Raw genomic sequence first — 19,293 nt, 5'->3', positions numbered from 1 at the left:
AAGTTGTTCAAATAAGGGGAAATTTGGGAAAAGAGGCAATTCAAAAGGGAGGAGAGTATAGATAGAGTAAGAGCCAAAGGAGAATTATGTTACATGTCTAAAAGGTAGTTATAGAAGTTAGTATGATGAGTTACAGTGGAAGGAGAAAATATGAATAGGAGGTAGCAGAGAGAAGAGAAAGTGGAAAATGTCTAGGAGCAAGAAATTTAACAGGGAAAAGAGAGAAGCAGATGATAGTTGAAATAGAAAAGAGAAGGATGCCAAGTGGGATGACTGCATTGATGAATCCCAGACACTTTTTAGATAATTTCTCAAAGCTATCTTGAAGTCATGAACATTAATTATATGTCTGAGGACCATGAGAAGCTTATTTCAAGAAAGACTAGGAAGGTAACTGCAGAGGTTTTGTCCTAAGGATTTCTTTGGCTTGTGGATATATAGGAGAAATTATTCAGAGCTTCTGAAGGAGCGAGGTGGGTTATAGAGGGAGAAAAGTGAGGAGATGCTAGGGCAGGAAGTGGTTTATTTGGGATGGTGTGAATGATGAGAAGCTGTGTATATAAGAAGTGGTTTGGAAACTAACCAGCTGAGAGTATGGAGTGCAAGAAAGTGGAGAGATTTTGGTGGTAGATTGGCTGCAAATCTGGCAGCTTTATCGTATGTGGCTTCAAGTTTGGATAAAAGAGAGGACTGCAAGTTAGTAAGGAGTTGAGAGGAGTAGAAGAGGTTAGAAAGACGATGAGCCTGGGTGAGAAAGATTCTGGAGTTGGGGGTAAGGAGTTTTGTGTTCCTATAGAGTAGGCCACGTTTTTGGTTGATTTTTATACAGTGGTGTACCTGGAGGTTAAATTTAAGTTGGTCAAAGATAATTGCTCCCAAGGGGCTTAGTGTGAGGTTCAGATGAAATAGGAGTGCAGTTAAGTGAGGAGATGGTAAAGCAGGATTTAAGATGATAGAGAGATTTAGGTAGGAAAAGGAGTAATTTTGTCATTTTAGGGTTGAGAATGAGTTGGTTGTTAGTAAGCCAAGTTTCAGTGAGGTTAAAAAGGGTTTGAGTTAGGGTGAGCGGGTCAGAGGGGTTTGTCAACAATGTTGACAATAGTAGAGTCATCTATGTACTGTATGAAGGATGACTGAAGGCAGGATGCGTGGAGTTGATTAATAAAAATGTTAAAAACAATGGTACCAAGGAAGTACAGTTGTGTATGCTTACCATAAATGTAGATGTTCAAGTGTATTCACTGTTGCAGTCATCACATTTGGGTTATCTGCTTGCAGTAGCCCTCAATCAGCCTGATTATAACAACGTCTTGGGTCCTGCTTCGGCTGCTGTCTCTTCTTCTGTGACGTCAGGTCGTCAAGGGTATAAAACATGCAGCCGACGGCATTACATCAGATTTTCTTTCACCAGATGTCAGGTACCCCCCAATGGGAAGCAATTGAATATATGAGAATACAAAGTTATACCTCCAACAAAAAAGTAAATACATCAAAATCTTTTCAGCATAGTAAAGGAGAGTAGCGGTATAGCCAAAAGAAGACAGGGGGCTGGAGGGAGGGTAACCAGGACTGCAACAGTGAATACACTCGAACATCTACATTTATGGTAAGTGTACACAACTGTATTATGTTCTTCGTGTTTCACTGTTGCAGTCATCACTTTAGAGTAGATTCCTAAAGCTAAAGATGGGAGGAGGAATTTAGATAGCATTAGGACCAGCTATAAGGCCCTGCAAGACTGCAGTGGCAAAGCCAGCTCTGGATTTAGAGAAAATTGGCAAATGGTAATACTTGGTGAAAGTATGTACAGAACACCAGGTAGCAGCTTCTAGGATGTCCGTGGTAGGGACACCTCTGAGAAAGGCAGTACAGGGTGATACGATCCTGGTTCAGTGGGGTCTGATCCCCTGTGGGATAGGTTTTCCATGGTGCTTATAGCAGAAATGAATGCAATGGCCTATCCATTTAGAAATAGTTTGCTTTGAAATAGCCTTCCCTTCTGTTCCTGCAGCAAATGCCTCCAGCATTTCTTCAGATTTCCTTAGAGGTTTAGTCCTGTCCAAGTAGAATCTAAGTTTTCTGTGAACATCTAAGGAGTGCAGTATCCATTCCCCTTTGTTCTGTGGATTAGGAAAGAAAGTAGGCAAATGGATGGACTGATTAAGAGCCACACTGGATACCGCCTTAGGCATGAAAGAGGGATTGGTTCTGAGGGACACCCTGTCCGCATGAATGATGATGAAAGGCTCCACTGCCATAAGGGCCTGTAATTCAGATACCCTTCTAGCTGAAGTGATTGCTAAAAGGAAAGCTGTTTTCCATGAAAGGAATTTAAAATCTGCAGTAGCAGCTGGCTCGAACGGAGGAAGATTGAGTTTCTCCAATACAAAGTTAAGGTCCCAGGCTGGAGTTGGAGCTCTCCTGGATGGTCTTAAATTTTGGCCCCTCTGAGGAACTGCTTGAGCAGTGGATGAAAGAAGAGGGGAGGTTCTGTGTTATAATGAGCTGAAATGGCTGAGGCCTGAATTTTGATGGAGGAAAAAGGGAATCTTTATGAGGTATTTGCTTTCCACAAGAAATGCAATTATTTACTTTTACTGACATCGGCTTAGAGCAAGAAAATGTTTCTCCAACAGGGTACTTAGCTTTAAGTTGATGACTTCAGTTCTGAAACTCGAAAATGAAAATTTCAGGAGTTGGCCGACTGACACTTACAAACTGCTTCTGCTTCGGGCACCGCACGGCAAGAAAGACTGATGTAATGGCGTCAGCTGCATGTTTTATATCTCTGACGACGTGACGTCACGGAAGAAGAGACAGCAACCGGTATGCAGTACCCAAGACTTTGTTAATCAGGTCGACCAAGGGCTACTACAAGCAGATAACCCAAATGTGATGACTGCAACAGTGAAACACGAAGAACATCAGAGCCCTGTGAGACTCATTTTTACAGGGAGGGAGGAAGGAAAAAAGAGCAGAGATCCTTTTCACGGTTTGCTGTCTGTTAGTGAGATAGCTGGAAAACTAATGTAGTATTAGGGGAGAGATTAATTTGGGAAAGTTTGGAGAAAAGGATGGAGTGGGAGACAGTGTCAAAGGCTTTTGAGAGATCTAAAAAGAGGTAGGAGACCAGTTCATTATTGTCTCTGGCTACGGAAATTGAGTTACTAAAGGAAAGGAGAGCAGTGGTGGTGCTGTGGTGGGGGTGGAAACCGTGCTGAGTAGGGGTAATAAGGTTTTCTTGAGTGAGATAAGGCAGGAGTTGCTTGTTCACACAGTGCTCAAGAATTTTGGAGGGGAGAGAGTATAACAATTGGGTGAAAGAGTTCTACAGAGGTTCCACTTTTGTGAATAGGTATGGTGAGAAATTTTGTTCCAGCGAGTAGGGAAAGAGGATTCATGGATAGAGTGGCTGATTAGTATAGAGACTGGGTATGCTATGGAGTTGGCAGCAGCTTTTAGGAACAGAGATGGCAAGTTGTCAGTAGAAGGGGAGCAAGGTTGAAGTTTGAGGAAACAATTTTTAATATAGCAGATAGGAATAGGCTTTAGAGAGAAAGAGCAGTTTTGAATTTCAGGGGTGGGGGAAGGATTGGGATGGTTTGTGTTGGATGTTGGCATGAGTTTGTTGATGGTCTCTAAAAAAGTAGCTATTGAAGATGGAGGCAGTTTCTTAGGGTAAGTTGTTTGGGCAGGGATTATGTGTTGACGGGTTACCAAAATGCAGAATTTGGTTGATGGTGTACCAGAATGTTTTGGTATTTATAGGTTTAGTTGTTAGGAGTGTGTGGTAGATTTTGTTTTTCTAGATTTACGTGTTTTTGAGCCAGGTTATGGAGTTCCCTATATTTTTGGGAGTGTGTAAGTGATTTTGTTTTTATCCAGAGCTTCCATGCAGAGTCTCTGCTTAGAATGAGGATTAGGGTTGATTTGGACAGCAAGGAGGAAGAACGTGATTTGACTAACAATCAGAGGAGGGGCTAGGGAATCTAGAAAGTTTAAGAAGATAGTATTGAATAGCAGAACAGCATTGTTCAAAGAGAGAATGACCAAATCAATAGAAGACAGATAGTTATTGAAAGTCTCAGAGTTAAATTTAGTAAGTTTATGGTGTTCCATAAATTTGAGAGAATGATGAAGGTGGGGGAGAATATTTGAATGTGAACAGGAGAATGATCACGGAGTCTGGGAGAGATTCAGGGTGGTGGTAGAGGTTGGAATGAGAGACAATAATCCAGTCAAGAAGACAAGTAGTGTTAGGAAGTTTGTGAAGAAAAGTGGGAGAGGTGATAAGTTGGGTAACGCTGTTAAGCTGTAAGCAGGTGGTTGAGGAGCTAGAAATGAAGTCCAGACCATTAATATTGACATCAAGAAAGTACAGTTGTGTACACTTACCATACATGTAGATGTTAGAGTGTATTCACTGTTGCAGTCATCACATTAGGGTTATCTGCCTGCAGGTAGCCCTCAGCCAGCCTGAATACCAGAGTCTTGGGATTTCTGTGTCGGATACTTTCGCTTCTTCCATGACGCCAGGGGTATAAAACATGCAGCCGACGCCATTACATCAATTTTTCTTGCCCCAGATATCAGGTGCCCCACAATAGTAAGCAATTATATGGTGTGAAACACCCCCAGCAAAAACCAAATACACATCGTATAAGATATACCAAACCAAAAGGATAGGAGAAAGCAAAGACAATCAGGGGGCAGGAGGGGGGGTAACCAGGACTGCAACAGTGAATACACTATAACATCTACATTTATGGTTAAGTGTACACAGCTGTACTATGTTCTTCATGTTTCACTGTTGCAGTCATCACATATGAGTTAATTCCCAAAGTTAAGGAAGGGTGGAGGTAGATTAAGAAGCATTAGGGCTGGCAATAAGGCCCTGTAAGACTGCTGTTGGCAAATCCAGCTCTGGATTTAGAAAAAAAATGGGCAAGTGGTAATGCTTGGTGAAAGTGTGTACAGAGCTCCAGGTTGCAACTTCCAGGATGCCCCTGGTAGGGACTCCTCTGAGAAATGCAGTAGAGGTAGATGCAGCCCTAGTGGAATGAGTTTGTATCCCCTGTGGGGTAGGTTCTCCATGGTGCTTGTAGCAGAAATGGATGCAGTGTGCTATCCATTTGGAAATGGTTTGCTTTGAAATGGCCTTCCCCTCTGCCCCTACAGCAAAGCTGACTAGCAGCTGTTCAGATTTTCTGAGAGGCTTAGTCCTGTCCACATAGAATCTAAGCTGTCTGTGCACGTCCACAGAATGCAGTATCCTTTCTCCTTTATTCTGATGAATAGGGAAAAAAGTAGGCAAATGAATGGACTGGTTTAAGGCCACACTAGACAACACCTTCGGCATAAAAGATGGGTTAGTCCTGAGAGAAACCCTGTCTGCATGGAAGATAATGAAGGGTTCCCACTGTCGTAAGGACCTGCAGTTCAGACACTTTTCTTGCTGAAGTGATGGCTAGAAGTAAAGCTGTTGTACAAGAAATGAATTTCAACTCTGATGTAGCAGCCGGTTCAAAGGGGGGGAAGAGTAAGTTTTTCCAATACAAAGTTAAGGTCCCAGGCTGAAGTGGGAGCTCTCCTGGGGGGTCTTAAGTGTTTGGCCCCTCTAAGGAACTGCTTTACCAGAGGATGAGAGAAGAGAGGTGATTCAGTATTATAGTGAGCTGAGATGGCTGAGGCATGAATCTTAATGGAGGAGGAGGACAGGCCCCTTGTGGAGCATTTCTGTTACGTAATCAAGTATATGAGGTAAGCTAGGCACAGTTGTGCCCATCCCCCGAGACTGGCTCCAGGAACAGTATCTTTTCCACTTTTCTGAATAGGATTTTCTAGTACTAGGCCTCCTTGTCTCAAGAATGACATCCAGCACCTGCTTATTGAGGGGGGTGCTAGAGGTGAGATCAGCGGATTAGCCAGACTGCAAGGTTCAGGGTTTGAAGCTGAGGGTGCAGAATATGGCCCGCCTGCTGGGACAGCAGGGAAGGAGTCTGAGGGTAGGCGCCATGGTTGCAGTGCTGTCAAACTGCGTAAAAAAGGGTACACCAGTGCTGGCGTGGCCAGTCTAGTGCAATCAGGATTGTCCTTGGCTTGTACTGTTTGATCTTTAGTCGAAACTTTGAGAGGAGAGGCAGAGGGGGAAAGGCATAGGACTGAGAGGCTTTCTCTTAGGTAAAGGACATGGAATCCACTTTCCAAGCTTAACTGTGGGGAGTTCTGGTGCAGTATTTGTTCAGTTGATAGTTCTGAGGGGAAGCAAACAGGTCCACCTCTGGCGTCTCCCATCTGTTCCTCAAAAGTTTGAATATTTTGGGTTCCAGTTTTCATTCGTGTGGGTCCATGAGATTTCTGCTCAAGTCATCTGCCAGTGAATTTAATTTGCCTGGCAGGAATTGAGCTTGTAGGTGCACTTGGTTGCTCAAGGCTGTGTTCCACATAGCCATGTGTAGTCTGCAGAGTGGGTAGGAATGAGTTCCCCCCCTGCTTGTTTATGTACCACATAACTGTGGTGTTGTGTCTTTAACAATAGTTGTCCTGGAAGAATAAGTTCTTTGAAGGCTGTCAGAGCATTCTGTACAGCTAACATTGCTTTTTGATTGATATGCAAGTGCATCTGATTTGGGTTCCATTTGCCCTGAATGCACTGCCCTGCCATGTGAGCCCCCCATGCATAGTCTGATGAGTCTGTTAGAGTTTGGGCGGCAAGGGGTAGAGTGAAAGAGATCCTTGTTGCGGCTGCAGGCCTCTGCCCACCAAAGGAACTCTGCCCTTAGACAAGGAATGATAGGAATTGTTTCCAGGTCCTGAGAATGTTGACAGCATAGAATTTTTTGATACTATGGGAGTTTCCTCAAATGCAGTCTTGCATATGGAATTAACAGAATGCAAGAGGCCATAAACCCCAGAGCTTGCAGTATTTTCCTTGCAAATAGCTGGGTTTTTGTGGCCAGTTGGTTGAAGTAGTTTGTTAAATAAATTTGTTTCTCTGGAGTGAGGAATGCCATCTGGGAAGTTGCATTCAAGCTTGTTCCCAGGAATACAATCTGTTGGCAGGGTACTAGGTGCGATTTCTTTTTGTTGATGGTGTACCCCAGTGAAGTTAGAAGTCTCTTTACAAATGTCAGGTGTTGTAATAGCAAGTCCTGACTTTCAGCCTGAATCAGGCAATCGTCCAAGTATGGGTAAATCTGAATACTTCTCTGCCTGCAAAATGCAATGGCTGGAGCTAGACACTTTGTGAATACCCTGGGCGCAGTAGACAAGCCAAAGGGAAGTGCAGAGAACTGATGGTGCATAGAGCCTGCCCTGAAGCGTAGGTATTTCCTGCAAGATTCCCTTATGGAGAGGTGCAGGTAAGCTTCTATTAAGTCTAGGGTTGCCAGGCAGGCATCCTTGGCTAGCATAGGAAGCAGCTGTTGTAGAGTAAAATTTGGAAAAAACAGAAAAGTGTTGAGAATAGACAGATCCAGGATAGGACGCCAGGGGGTTTCTTTTCTGGGAACCAGGAACAGTCTTAAATAAAAGCATTGTCCTTCTTTGTTCTGCTGGGACAGGTTGAATAGCCTTGTTGCTGAGGAGAGAAAGTACTTGCTTTTGGGCCTCTGCCCACTGGTTTAGGGGGAGGTCTAGCCATCCACTTAGGATTGGGAGTGAGTGGAAGTGGAATCTGTATCCTAGGAAAACAACATTTAAAACACATTTGTCTTGGGTAATGAGTTCCCAGTTTTTTGCTTGCAGGGCGAGTCATTGTGCAATTTTAACATGGGGGTGGCTTAGTACTCCCTGATTTGGACTTGGGAGCACCCCACTGCTTAGATCTGTGCATAACCTGAGATTGACGTTTTGGTAGTCTGCTGCCCTTGGGTTTGGACTGAGAAGGCCTGGAAGGGACTGGAAAGGACCAGTTCTTTGAATGCCAATGCCTACTGAATCTAGGTGGCTGAATTTGTAAGAAATCTTTAACAGTTTGCTTAGATTTAGCTTTTTCCTCCATCCTTTTGAGGACGACTTCTGCTTTATTGCCAAATAGGCGCTCTTAGTTTAGGGGTGCATCCAGTAATTTTGCTTTTGCATGATCTAGCAAGTTTTGTTCCTTAAGCCAATCATGCCTTCTAAGTACAGACCCAGTGACAGCAGCCCTGCAAGATGCTTTTAAGGCATCAAAACTGCACTGCAAAGTATGTTTACCAACTTGGTCAGCAGAATGAATTAACTCTTGTAAATCTTTCTGTTCTGCACAGTCAGGAATCAACATCATTTTCTGTTTAATTAGTCCCAAAAAATGCTGCTGATTGGCAATTTAAAGCCCTAATGGCCAGAATAGCAGAGGTGTATACCTTCTTACCCCATCTGTATAAAGCCATGAAATCCGTCAGAAGGGGTAGGATTTTTGGCAGTAGTAGCCTTAATGGCCTTTGGTCCTTGGGAAATGGTCGCTGGATCCGCAGTAGGATTCTTGAAAAGGAATTTACGAGAGTCAGATACTCTATAGTACCTGTCAGGTTTCCTGGGAGCTGGAGGCAAAGTATCCATGTGAAGGCTGAATTCCAAGAAAACATCATCTAAAATCTCCAAAACAGTAGGGATAGCTAGAGGCCTGTGCTGAGGCAGGTATAAAAATTCCCCCGAGTCTCTTTTTGGACTGAGAATAGTCCTGGCTTTCCCAGTGGAAATACTCCCCAAGGGTATGCAAGGTTTCACCAAAAGAAAGATCTTCTTGGAGGGGAAGCAGAGGGAATGGAATCCTCTGCATCAGAATCCTCATAGCTAGATAAGGGTATGTCCTGGTAGTCAGAAGAACAGATATATCCGATTCCTGATGAGAAGAATCCGAAGGAAAATCAGTTCCAGGTCTCAGAGGGGGAAGGCTGGCTTCCCCTAATTAAGGTAATAAGGTCTTCAGCTATTCTAATCATTTGCTTTTGAGGCATGTGGGCCTGAGAATGTGCTTTGCACGTTGCTTTCCTAGGCGGCGAGCTATAAGCCTGAGGAATTTGGTATTTTTGGCTTGAAACAAAGTCGTCAGTTTAGTATGGAAATCGCTAGGCCTGAATACACCCTCAGAAGCCGCTACTTGCACAGTGGCTTCGGACCCATTCAAGGTAGAGACATCCACAGGTTCAAAAGTCAAAGTATCGCACAGCATACCAGACTCCGAATGAGTCTCAGTAGAAAGAAATGGAAATCAGGGTCTGCGAAAGCACCTCACTGAGTACCAGCGGACTGTCGACTAGCTTAACGGAAGTGTCGTCGGCAGTTTTGGACCTATGCGGTCTGTCTCTGTCTTTATGCTTACGTTTTTTCAGATCATCGGTAGTCAGATAGCTTAATGAAGCCATTTCAGAGTACAGAGATAAACAGCGAAAGTATTTAGCTACAAAAATAACCCGACGACGAATAGTACGAGTGTTGAACAAGGCACAAAACCAACAGCAAGGGACATCGTGGTCTGGGCCTAAACAGCTGAAGCAGTAAAAATGAAAATCTCTACGAGGTATTTGCTTTCCACAGGCAAGACAATTATTAATTTTTTTCTGACATCGGTTAGAGCAAGAAAAAAGGATCCCCAATGGGGGTACTTATCTTTTAGAAGACTTCAGGTTTGAAATTCGAAAACGAAAATTTCAGGAGTCGGCCGACCGGCACTTGCAAACTGCTTCTGCTTCAAGCACTGCACGGCAAGAAAGACTGATATAATGGCGTTGGTTGTATGTTTTATACCCCTGATGACCTGCCGTCATGGAAGAAGTGACAGCATCTGACGAAGAAATCCCAAGACTCTGGTATTCAGGCTGGCTGAGGGCTACCTGCAGGTAGATAACACAAATATGATATGATGACTGCAACACTGAAACATGAAGAACATCAACAGTTTCATTATGTATAGTGTCAGCTTTCCAGTGAAGAATCTGTTTAAGTAAGGGAATGTTATCTCCAGGGGGTAAATGGATACTAGCAATAGAGTTTTGTGAATGTTTAGTTTACAATTAGTCACAATAAGTTCAGCTGGGTGGAAAGAGGTGGGTGTATTAGGGAGGGGGGATCAGGTTAGGTGGTAAGAGTACATAATGGCAGCACATCCTCCTTTTTTGCGTGTTGTTATAGGGTAAGATGATGTAGCCTGCGGTAGAAATTGAATGCCAGTGTTATGAGACTTCAACCAAGTTTCTGAGACAGATTATGTCAGGGGAGTATTGAGCTATCCAAGAGTGAAATTCAGTTATTTTAAGAATGCTGTGTATGTTGATCGAATAGAAAGATATGTTTGAGAGTAGGGTAGTGCTGCTGCAGAGGTATACAAGTTGAATAAGAGGGAGTAAAATAAGTTGTTGAATTGGCCGGGGTTGGAATGAATGTTGCCTGAGAGTATAAGGGTGTTGGAGAAGTGAAGTATAAGTGATGTAATGGAGTAAGGTGGGAGAGGTTCCTAATTTGTACCTGTACTGAGGAAAGGAATTGGGAGGGAGTCTTATTCTATGGGCAAGCATTTTCAGGGTAGGAAGAGAGGATGATATGCTATAGGAGTAGTGTTTAACAGTTTTTACAGCGAGGGAGAACGTGGGGGAGTTAGTGTAAAAGTGAAGTTGAGTATGATGAGAAGTAAAGTCAGAAAGAAAAAAAGGATAAGAGAAATTGGAGGAGTACAGTGCCACAAAGACCAGTCACCAGTGGAGACTCCCTGGGTTTTGAGGTGGGGTCTTTCCTGTTTGGCATCAAATTTTATGAACTAAAAGCAAAAGTACAGTTGTGTACACTTACCATAAATGTAGATGTTCGAGTGTATTCACTGTTGCAGTCATTACACTGGGGTTATCCTGCTGGCAGGCTACCCTCAGTCGGCCTGAATTCCAAAGTCTTGGTCCGGCGTCTGTTGCTGTCGCCTCTTCCCTGACGTCAGTGCGCCAGGGGTATAAAAGATGCAGCCAACGTCATTTTCTTCAGTTTTTCTTGCCCCAGATGTCAGGTGCCCCCCAAAGGGTAGGCTAAAAATATGCCAATAAAACATGCACGCACCAAAATATACACAATACCTTCATCTATAAGCAAATACACCACATAGGTTGTATAGGTTAGAGAAGAGCAGATAAGTTCCAGCAAAGATATGGGGGGTGGTGGGTGGGTAACCTGGACTGCAAGAGTGAATACACTCCAACATCTACATTTATGGTAAGTGTACACAACGGTACTATGTTCTTCGTGTTTCACTGTTGCATTCATTACATTTGGGTAGAGTCCCAAAAGCTATGGTTGGGAGGCTGGAGCTAAACAGCATTAGGAGTGGCTACGAAGCCCTGCACTGAACTCCAGGTAGCAGCCTCTAAAATGTCTTTGGTTGGTACGCCCCTGAGGAAGGCTGCTGAAGTGGCTGCTGCTCTGGTTGAATGTGGCCTAATGCCCTTAGGCACTGGCTTGCCATGTTGTGAATAGCAGAAACGGATGCAGTGGCCTATCCACTTTGAAATAGTCTGCTTTGAGATAGCCTTTCCTTGTGATCCTGCAGCATATGCCACTAGTAGTTGCTCTGTCTTTCTGAAAGCTTTGGTTCTGTTCAGGTAGAAGCGTAGCTGTCTGTGTATTTCCAAAGAATGCAGAATTCTCTCCCCCTTATTCTGTGGATTTGGGTAAAAAGTAGGCAGATGAATAGTTTGGTTAAGGGCCACACTGGACACTACCTTAGGCATAAATGTCGGGTTTGTCCTCAGAGAAACCCTGTCTGAATAAAAAATGATAAAAGGTTCCACAGCCATGAGTAACTGTAGCTCTGAAACTCTTCTTGCAGAGGTTATTGCTAGGAGCAGAGCTGTTTTCCAAGATAAAAACTTTATATCAGCTATAGCGGCTGGCTCAAATGGAGGCAGGGTGAGTTTTTCCAAAACATAATTGAGGTCCCATGCAGGTGTTGGTGAGGATCTTGGAGGCCTTAAGTTTTTGGCTCCTCTGAGGTACTAATTTAAAAAGGGATGAGAAAAAATTGGTGGCTCTCTAATGTAATGAGCCGAAATGGCAGAGGCATGAATTCTGATTGATGAAAAGGATAAGCCTTTGTCCAGCATCTCAGTTAAGTATTGCAAAATCTGAGGAATATTTGGTACAGCTGTGTCAATTCCTTGTTCCTGGTTCCAAGCACAGAATCTCTTCCATTTTCCAGCGTAAGATTTTCTGGTACTAGGCCTTCTGGCCTCCAAAATGACATCCTTACAGCTTTAGTGAGAGGTGCGTTTTGTATTACTACATTATCCGCCATGCTGCCAGATTTAAGGTCTTTAATTGGCTGTGCAGGATCTGATTGTTTTGTTGAGATAGTAGATGAGGTATTTGAGACAAGGTCCAAGCCGGGCATTGAGACAAGTTCCTTAGGATTGGGTACCAGTGCTGGCGGGGCCAGTCTGGGGCAATCAGCATCATCTTTGGCTTCTCTTGTCTGACCTTTAGGAGTACCTTGGGGAGGAAAGGCATATACTGCTAAGCTTTTCCAGCTGAAAGAGAGGGCATCCACTTTCCATTCTTGTCTGTGATAAGTCCTTGTGCAGAATCTTTTTAGTTGGTAGTTGTGAGGAGAGGCAAACAGATCTATATCCAGGCATCCCCATTTCCTTGTTATCATGCTGAAGACTTGTGGATCCAATTTCCACTCGTGGGGATCCATGAGGTTTCTGCTTAGTTTGTCTGCCAGAGTATTTATCTTTCCCGGCAGGAATTGTGCCTGCAGATGTACTTGGTAAGTCAAAGCTGTGTACCACAGAGTCATGGCTAGTCTGCAAATGGGGTAAGAATGAGTGCCTCCCTGCTTGTTTATATACCACATGACCATGGTGTTGTCTGTCTATCAGTAGTTGTCCCGGATAAAGTAGGTCCTTGAAGGCTGTCAGGGCATTCTGGACAGCTAGCATCTCTTTTTGATATATAGATGCATTTGGTTTGCGGACCATGTTCCTTGAATACATCTTCCTGCCATGTGGGCCCCCAGGCATAATCTGATGCATCAGTTGTTAATGTCTGCCTGGCTTTGGGTAAAGTGAATGGCTGTCCCTTGTTCTGGTGACAAGCCTTCGCCCACCAACGAAACTCCTGTTACAGGCAGGGAATGAGGGTAATTATTGTTTCCAGGCTGTGGCAATGTTGAGTCCAGACACTTTTTAGGTACCATTGAAGTTTCCTCATATGTAGTCTTGCATATAGAATTAGTAGAATGCAGGATGCCATGAAGCCCAAAGCCTGTAGAATTATTCTTGCAGACAACTGGGCCTTTGTTGCCAACAGGTTGAAATAGGTAGTCAGTTGCCTTTGTTTGTTTGGCATGAGATAAGCCATCTGGGCAGTTGTATTTAAGCTTGTACCCAGGAATATTATCTCTTGAGAGGGTACTAGTTTTGATTTCTTTTCGCTGACTGTGTACCCTAGGCCTGTTAGAAATCTCTTTACAAACGCCAGATGCTGTAGTAGAATGTCCTTGTTTTCTGCTTGAATGAGGCAGTCGTCCCAAGTAAGGATATATTTGTATTCCTCTGTCTGCAGAATGCAATTACTGGTGCCAGGCACTTTGTGAAGACCCTGGGCGCAGTAGATAAGCCAAAGGGCAGTGCAGAGAATTGGTAGTGCATTGAGCCAGCTTTGAATCTGAGGTATCTTCTGCATGTATGTCTGATTGGGGCATGCAGGTATGCCTCTCTTTTAGGTCTAAAGTCACCAGCCAAGCCTTCTTGCCCAGCATGGGCAGATGTTGCTGTACAGTCAACATTTTGAATTTTTGTATATCCAGAAATGTGTTTAGAATAGATAAGGTCCAGTATTGGTCTCCAGGTCTTGTCCTTTCTTGGTACCAAAAACAGTCTTGAATAAAATCCTTGTCCCTGCTCTGGTACTTGTTGAATGGCCCTCATGTCCATGAGGGATGAGACTTGCTTTTGTGCCTCTGCCCATTGAAGTTTTGGCAGGTCTGGCCAACCGTTTGTTCTTGGCAGGGTATGGAAGTGAAACTTGTAGCCTTCTGACACTATGTCTAAGACCCATTTGTCCTGGGTTATGTGCCAGTTTTGAGAAAAAAGTGCTAGTTTTCCGCCAAAGGTGCTGCCAGAAGATAAGTGCTTGGTGCAGGCAGGGGGAAGTAATTGGGACTGTTTCCTGTATGGTTGTGATTTGTCTTCTCCACCTTTGGAGGTAGAAGCACCCCATTGTTTAGACCTGTACGAGCCTTGGGGCCGGGATCTGCCTCTTGGGCATCTGTATCTGCCCCTTTGTGATCTGTCGACACTGGAAAGGACCAATTGTTTGTAGGCCAGTGTCTGCTAAATCTTGGAGGCTGAACCTGCAAGAAATCCTTAACCGTTTGCATAGATTTAGCTTTGTCCCCCATTTTCTTTAACACCTCTTCTGCTGTAACCACAAACAAAGTATCTTGCTGTAATGGGGCATCTAATAATTTTGCTTTGACATGATCAGGCAGACTTTGCTCCTTTAACCAAGCACGCCTCCTGATGACAGAACCCGTAACAGCGGCTCTGCAGGAGGCCTCCAAAGAATCAAAACCACATTGCAAAGTATGCTTTCCAACTTGTTCAGCTGCATGCAATAAATCCTGCATTTCTTTGTTTTCTGCACATTCAGAATTTGTTGACATTTTCTGTTTAAGCAGTGACATAATATATTGCTGATATTTGAACATATGAAACTGACAATTTAAAGCCCTTATAGCCAAGGTAGCGGAAGTGTAAATCTTTTTTTCCCCCATCTGTCCAATGCCCTAGAATCCCTGTCAGAGGGGGTAGGGTTTTTTGCAGCGGAGGCCTTGATCCCTTTGGGACCCTGAGAGATGGTTTCTGGGTCAGCATCAGGGTTTTTGAAAAGGAATTTATAAGTCGGGGATCCTGTAGTACCTGTCCGGCTTAACAGGAGCTGGAGGTAAGGAGTCGGGGGTCAGACTGGACTCTGAAAATACATCATCAACAATGTCCAACACAGGTGAAATAGCTAGGGGTCTGTGTTGCGGTAGTAAAAGGAAGTCTCTGAGCCTTTTCTTAGATTCTGAAAAATCTTGGCTCTCCCAGTGGAAATGCTCCCTCATGGTATGCAATGTTTCCCCAAAAGAGTAATCCTCAGGAGGAGAGGCTGAAGGGATAGATTCTTCAGCATCAGAATCCAAGTATTCCTGATCAGAAGAGGAATCAGATGAAATGGAAACCTGATCTGAAGATTCATATTCTGTCTCTTGCCTAGGCCTTTTATCAGGAGGGGGATGGGAACCCCTGATCAAAGTAATTAAGTTTTCGGCCATTTTGAGCATCTGTTTTTTGGGCATGGAGGCCTGTCCATGAGGCTGTTGTACTTGTTTCTTTGTCTTTAAGGGTGCTTTAGTCTTTGCCTTTGAAGCTGAAGAAGTTTTAACGTATAATTGAGTTGGCCTGAAAATACCCTCAGAAGCCGATGCCTGCTTAGCGGCTCCAGACCCATCTGAGGGAATAGTCTCTGAAGGTCCACTACTTTGACCTTCCAGCGGCCTAGGCGACTCCACATGGGAGTCGGTAGCCTGCGGGTCTAAAGTAGCGGGCGTCAGGGGCTGTGAAGGTGCTTCACTGAGAACTGGCGACTGGCTTAGAAGAAGCCTCGTCGGTTTTGGACCTCAGATGCCTGTTCTTCTCTTTTTCTTTGCGTTTCTTGTGAATTCCGGTAGTCGGATGGCTATCTGACGACATGGTATAATTAAATCCTCTGCCAAAATAGTGTAAAGCAAAATCGTACCGACGCTTAATAGTGAGCTGGTTAAATCTAGCACAAAACTGATAACTAGGAACGTCGTGGTCGGGGCCTAGGCAAGGAATACAGTAAGAATGAAAGTCCTTATGAGGTATTTGCTTCCCACAAGAAATAAAATTATTAACTTTTTCTGACATCGGTCTGGAGCAAGAAAAAAAGTTTCCCCAACGGGGTACTTAGCTTTTAATGAAGACTTCGGATCTGAAATTTGAACACGAAAATCTCAGGAGTCGGCCGACTGGCACTTGCGAACTGCTTATGCTTCGGGCACCACGTGGCAAGAAAGACTGAAGAAAATGGCGTCAGCTGCATCTTTTATACCCCTGGCGCACTGACGTCAGGGAAGAGGCGACAGCAACTGACGCCGGACCTAGACTTTGGAATTCAGGCCGACTGAGGGTAGTCTGCCAGCAGGATAACCCAAGTGTAATGACTGCAACAGTGAAACACAAAGATCACCACCAAAGGGCACTGGCCGACTAAGTTTACAGAGGACTGCAAGCTAGCAGCAGTCCTTGAATCCCTAAGTGACTTGGCCATCTTGCAGGAAGGTTTGTCCCAAATAAAACAACATGTGTATTTAAAGAGTGTGAATAAATAACTGGGACAGGTGCTGCAAATGGTTTAGCAATGCTCTACCTGACTTAAAAGTGGTGTCAAAGTGCAAACAGCGCAAGTTTCTAAAGGAACAATTCCAAGAGGCTGAGAAGAAAGTCAAGAAATGGTAGTCATGTACTTTCAATAACAGTGGATCTTATCCATTCTCTTCAACTTTAATACCTTATATTGGTCACTGCCAGGTAGTCCTGACTTGCATTCATATTTCCCTTCCAAAGCTTGAGCTCCTCCCCTGACTCCCATATCACAGCTCTCCAGACCTCATCTGTCACCATCATTAATGGATGTGATCTTCCCTACTTGAGTATGCCAACTGGGTGAGGTATGTAGTATAGTGTTTCATAGTAATCACTGTGTGGTTTGTATAGCTTTGGTGTCTAGGGGCTGTGGAAGGAGAACACAACAAACATACCCTGAATAAAGGCAGTTATGTCCCCCAGTTTTGTAAAAAGGGAGGAACAGAAGTAGACAGAGACAGGCAGGCAGAGTGGGTGGCGTGTTGAGTGAGACAACCAGTGGGAAAAGCCCTGAGAATCACACTGAATCAAACAAAAGACAACTGGAAAGCCTTAGAGTTAGGCAAAACACAGCTGCTAACCTAACAGTTGAGTGTTTTCTTTTTAGCAGCACAGATTTCCCTGAAAGAATTAATTGAAATTAAAGAGAACGTTGTGAGTTCAAGTGCAAGAACTTCTTTTTGTTTGGAAAAGGCAACTATGCTTGATTTAAAATGTCACTAAGAAATTTTGTGACTGATAGAATATAATAATGAAGCATAATGACATTAAATGTTCCTGAATTTCAAGTAAAGCATATTGCCTTACTTTAGGACTGTGCTGTGGTGTGTGTGTGTGTGTGTGTGTGTTTGTAAGGTAATGGTATATTAAAAGTGGAGAGTTTCCTTCCCCTTCAGCATCTCTAATTGCTGAAAGCTCAAAATTCATAAGCTCGAGCCCAGAATCTCGAGTTTTCAGCAACTCGAAATTCTAAAGTGGACGTGAAAGACATTCAAAAATGTCTTTACATTGTTTTTGCAGGGGGCAAGCCTCCCTGCACCCCCCACACACCCCTACTTAAATATACCAACCTCCGAGATCGCAATGCAACAGGGATGAGGGAAATCTCCCATTCCGCACTGTATACAGAAGCACAATATGGGAGAATTTCCAGTCCTCCACTATAGTGAGGGCACGGAGCTGGTATATTTAAGTAGGGAGAGTGCAGGGGGACTTGGCCCCCTGCATACATGCAAGTAAACTTCCTATTTTTTTGGTCGTCTCCCCTTCACAATTTCGAGTTAGTGAAACTCGAGATTCTGAGCTCGAGCTTATGAATTTCTAGCTTTCAGTAACTTGAGCTTGTGAAGGAGAACCATATATGCACACACACGTGTGCATGTGTTTGATATATATATATATATATATATATACACACATACATATACATAGTGGATGCGTGTATTTTATATATATATATATATATATATATATATATATATATATATATATATATATTTTTTTTTTTTTTTTCTCTCCTCTCATTACTAAAAATCAAGATCACTGTCTACTGCCACACACAAGATTATCAAAAGCTACACAGAGGTCTGGATATGCAAGTATTGTGACAGGATATCATCCAGGTCAATTTCAAGATGAACAGAAAACAAACCCGTTTTGCCTCAGAGAAATTGCATATTCTGAAAAGGAAGTAGAAACAGCAAACAGAAATCATGGACTAAGTGTGCTCTCACCTTAGTTTTCTAATTTTGTGCATCTGCACAATATTTTCTTCATGGTCAAAACCAGTACTCCATCCACTGCCAACTACTGCATTTTCTAGGAAACAAAAATCACAAAATTACAGCAGTTACTAAATGGCATGAGTCACAGATAAAGTAGACTGACAAAATTCAGGAAAAATTAGGTCATGATGTGTGCAATGACTATATCTAGAAGGTCACAATGGACTTGCAAAACAAACTTCCTGAGGTTATATAGTTTTGCAAAGGAAAGTTTAACTGAGGTAGAAATACTACTGTTTTATTCTTCAGCTGTCTGAGTTTGTCTCATTTGCCAGGAAGAGAACAGATAGAGTACAGCATATCAACTAAATTCTGCTAAACATAAATTCGATTTCTAATTTATAACAAAACCTCTCATTCAGCTTGATGTTAAGCTCAAGTTTTATAAATTATTTCAGCAATGCTTACTACTTAGAGAACCTACATCATATTCATGTCTGAACTGAATACAATAATGATTTTTAATGAATAAGGTTCAAACAAAATGATCCGAGAGCTGTGTATCTGCATGTCACATGACAGCAAGAGCGCACATGCCTATTAAATTAAAAAAATAACCAGTGTTGGGTGGAACAAACACCTTTACTGAATTATCGGTTGTGATATAGGCAAGCTTACGTTTTATATATATATATATATATAAAAAAAAAACTAACATGTTCACTGTTACAAACATTATACATCACATATATTCTTTTTTTATAATATAATCAATCCAAAATTACATAAATTGGTCAATTCCTACCTTCCCTTTTCCTCCAAAACATTTTACTGCATGTATTCTTCCCACAATTTTAATTTCTTCTATGTAATTTGCTCCTACCCATTCCAGTTCTTTTATTCATGTTACGATATTCACAACTTCAGATATGGTTGGTTTAGACTTTGACTTACATTTTCTAGTAATTACTTTTTTGGCAGCCACCCAAATTAAACTCAACAAGGTCTTACTACGCTCTGGGCAATTTAGATCCTGTCTCCCAGCTTAAATAAACTCTTTTCTTTAGTTTCATCCATTTGCTTGCCCATTATTTCTGACAGTATGCTGTAAGGAATTTTTAGTCTGCCAGCTCGTTACACTTCCAAAACATGCCCCAGCTACCTCTTCTTTCTCT

The 19,293-nt window shown here is 43.0% G+C and overlaps 1 protein-coding gene across 2 annotated transcripts in view; it reads right to left on the bottom strand.

Moving 5' to 3' along the window:
* Nucleotides 1-19,293, bottom strand: part of BUB1 (BUB1 mitotic checkpoint serine/threonine kinase) — a 2,040,509-nt gene that overhangs the window by 823,981 nt on the left and 1,197,235 nt on the right. For both annotated transcript variants that reach the window (XM_044057238.1, XM_044057245.1), the window contains exon 13: nucleotides 18,128-18,212. In XM_044057238.1, coding sequence (XP_043913173.1) covers nucleotides 18,128-18,212 — 85 coding nt within the window. The remainder of the gene's footprint in view (nucleotides 1-18,127; nucleotides 18,213-19,293) is intronic.

The sequence above is a fragment of the Protopterus annectens genome, chromosome 1.part2, assembly GCF_019279795.1.
Source record: "Protopterus annectens isolate FY-2018-M chromosome 1.part2, PAN1.0, whole genome shotgun sequence".
NCBI lineage: Eukaryota > Metazoa > Chordata > Ceratodontiformes > Protopteridae > Protopterus > Protopterus annectens.
This window is presented reverse-complemented; position numbering and strand designations above follow the sequence as displayed.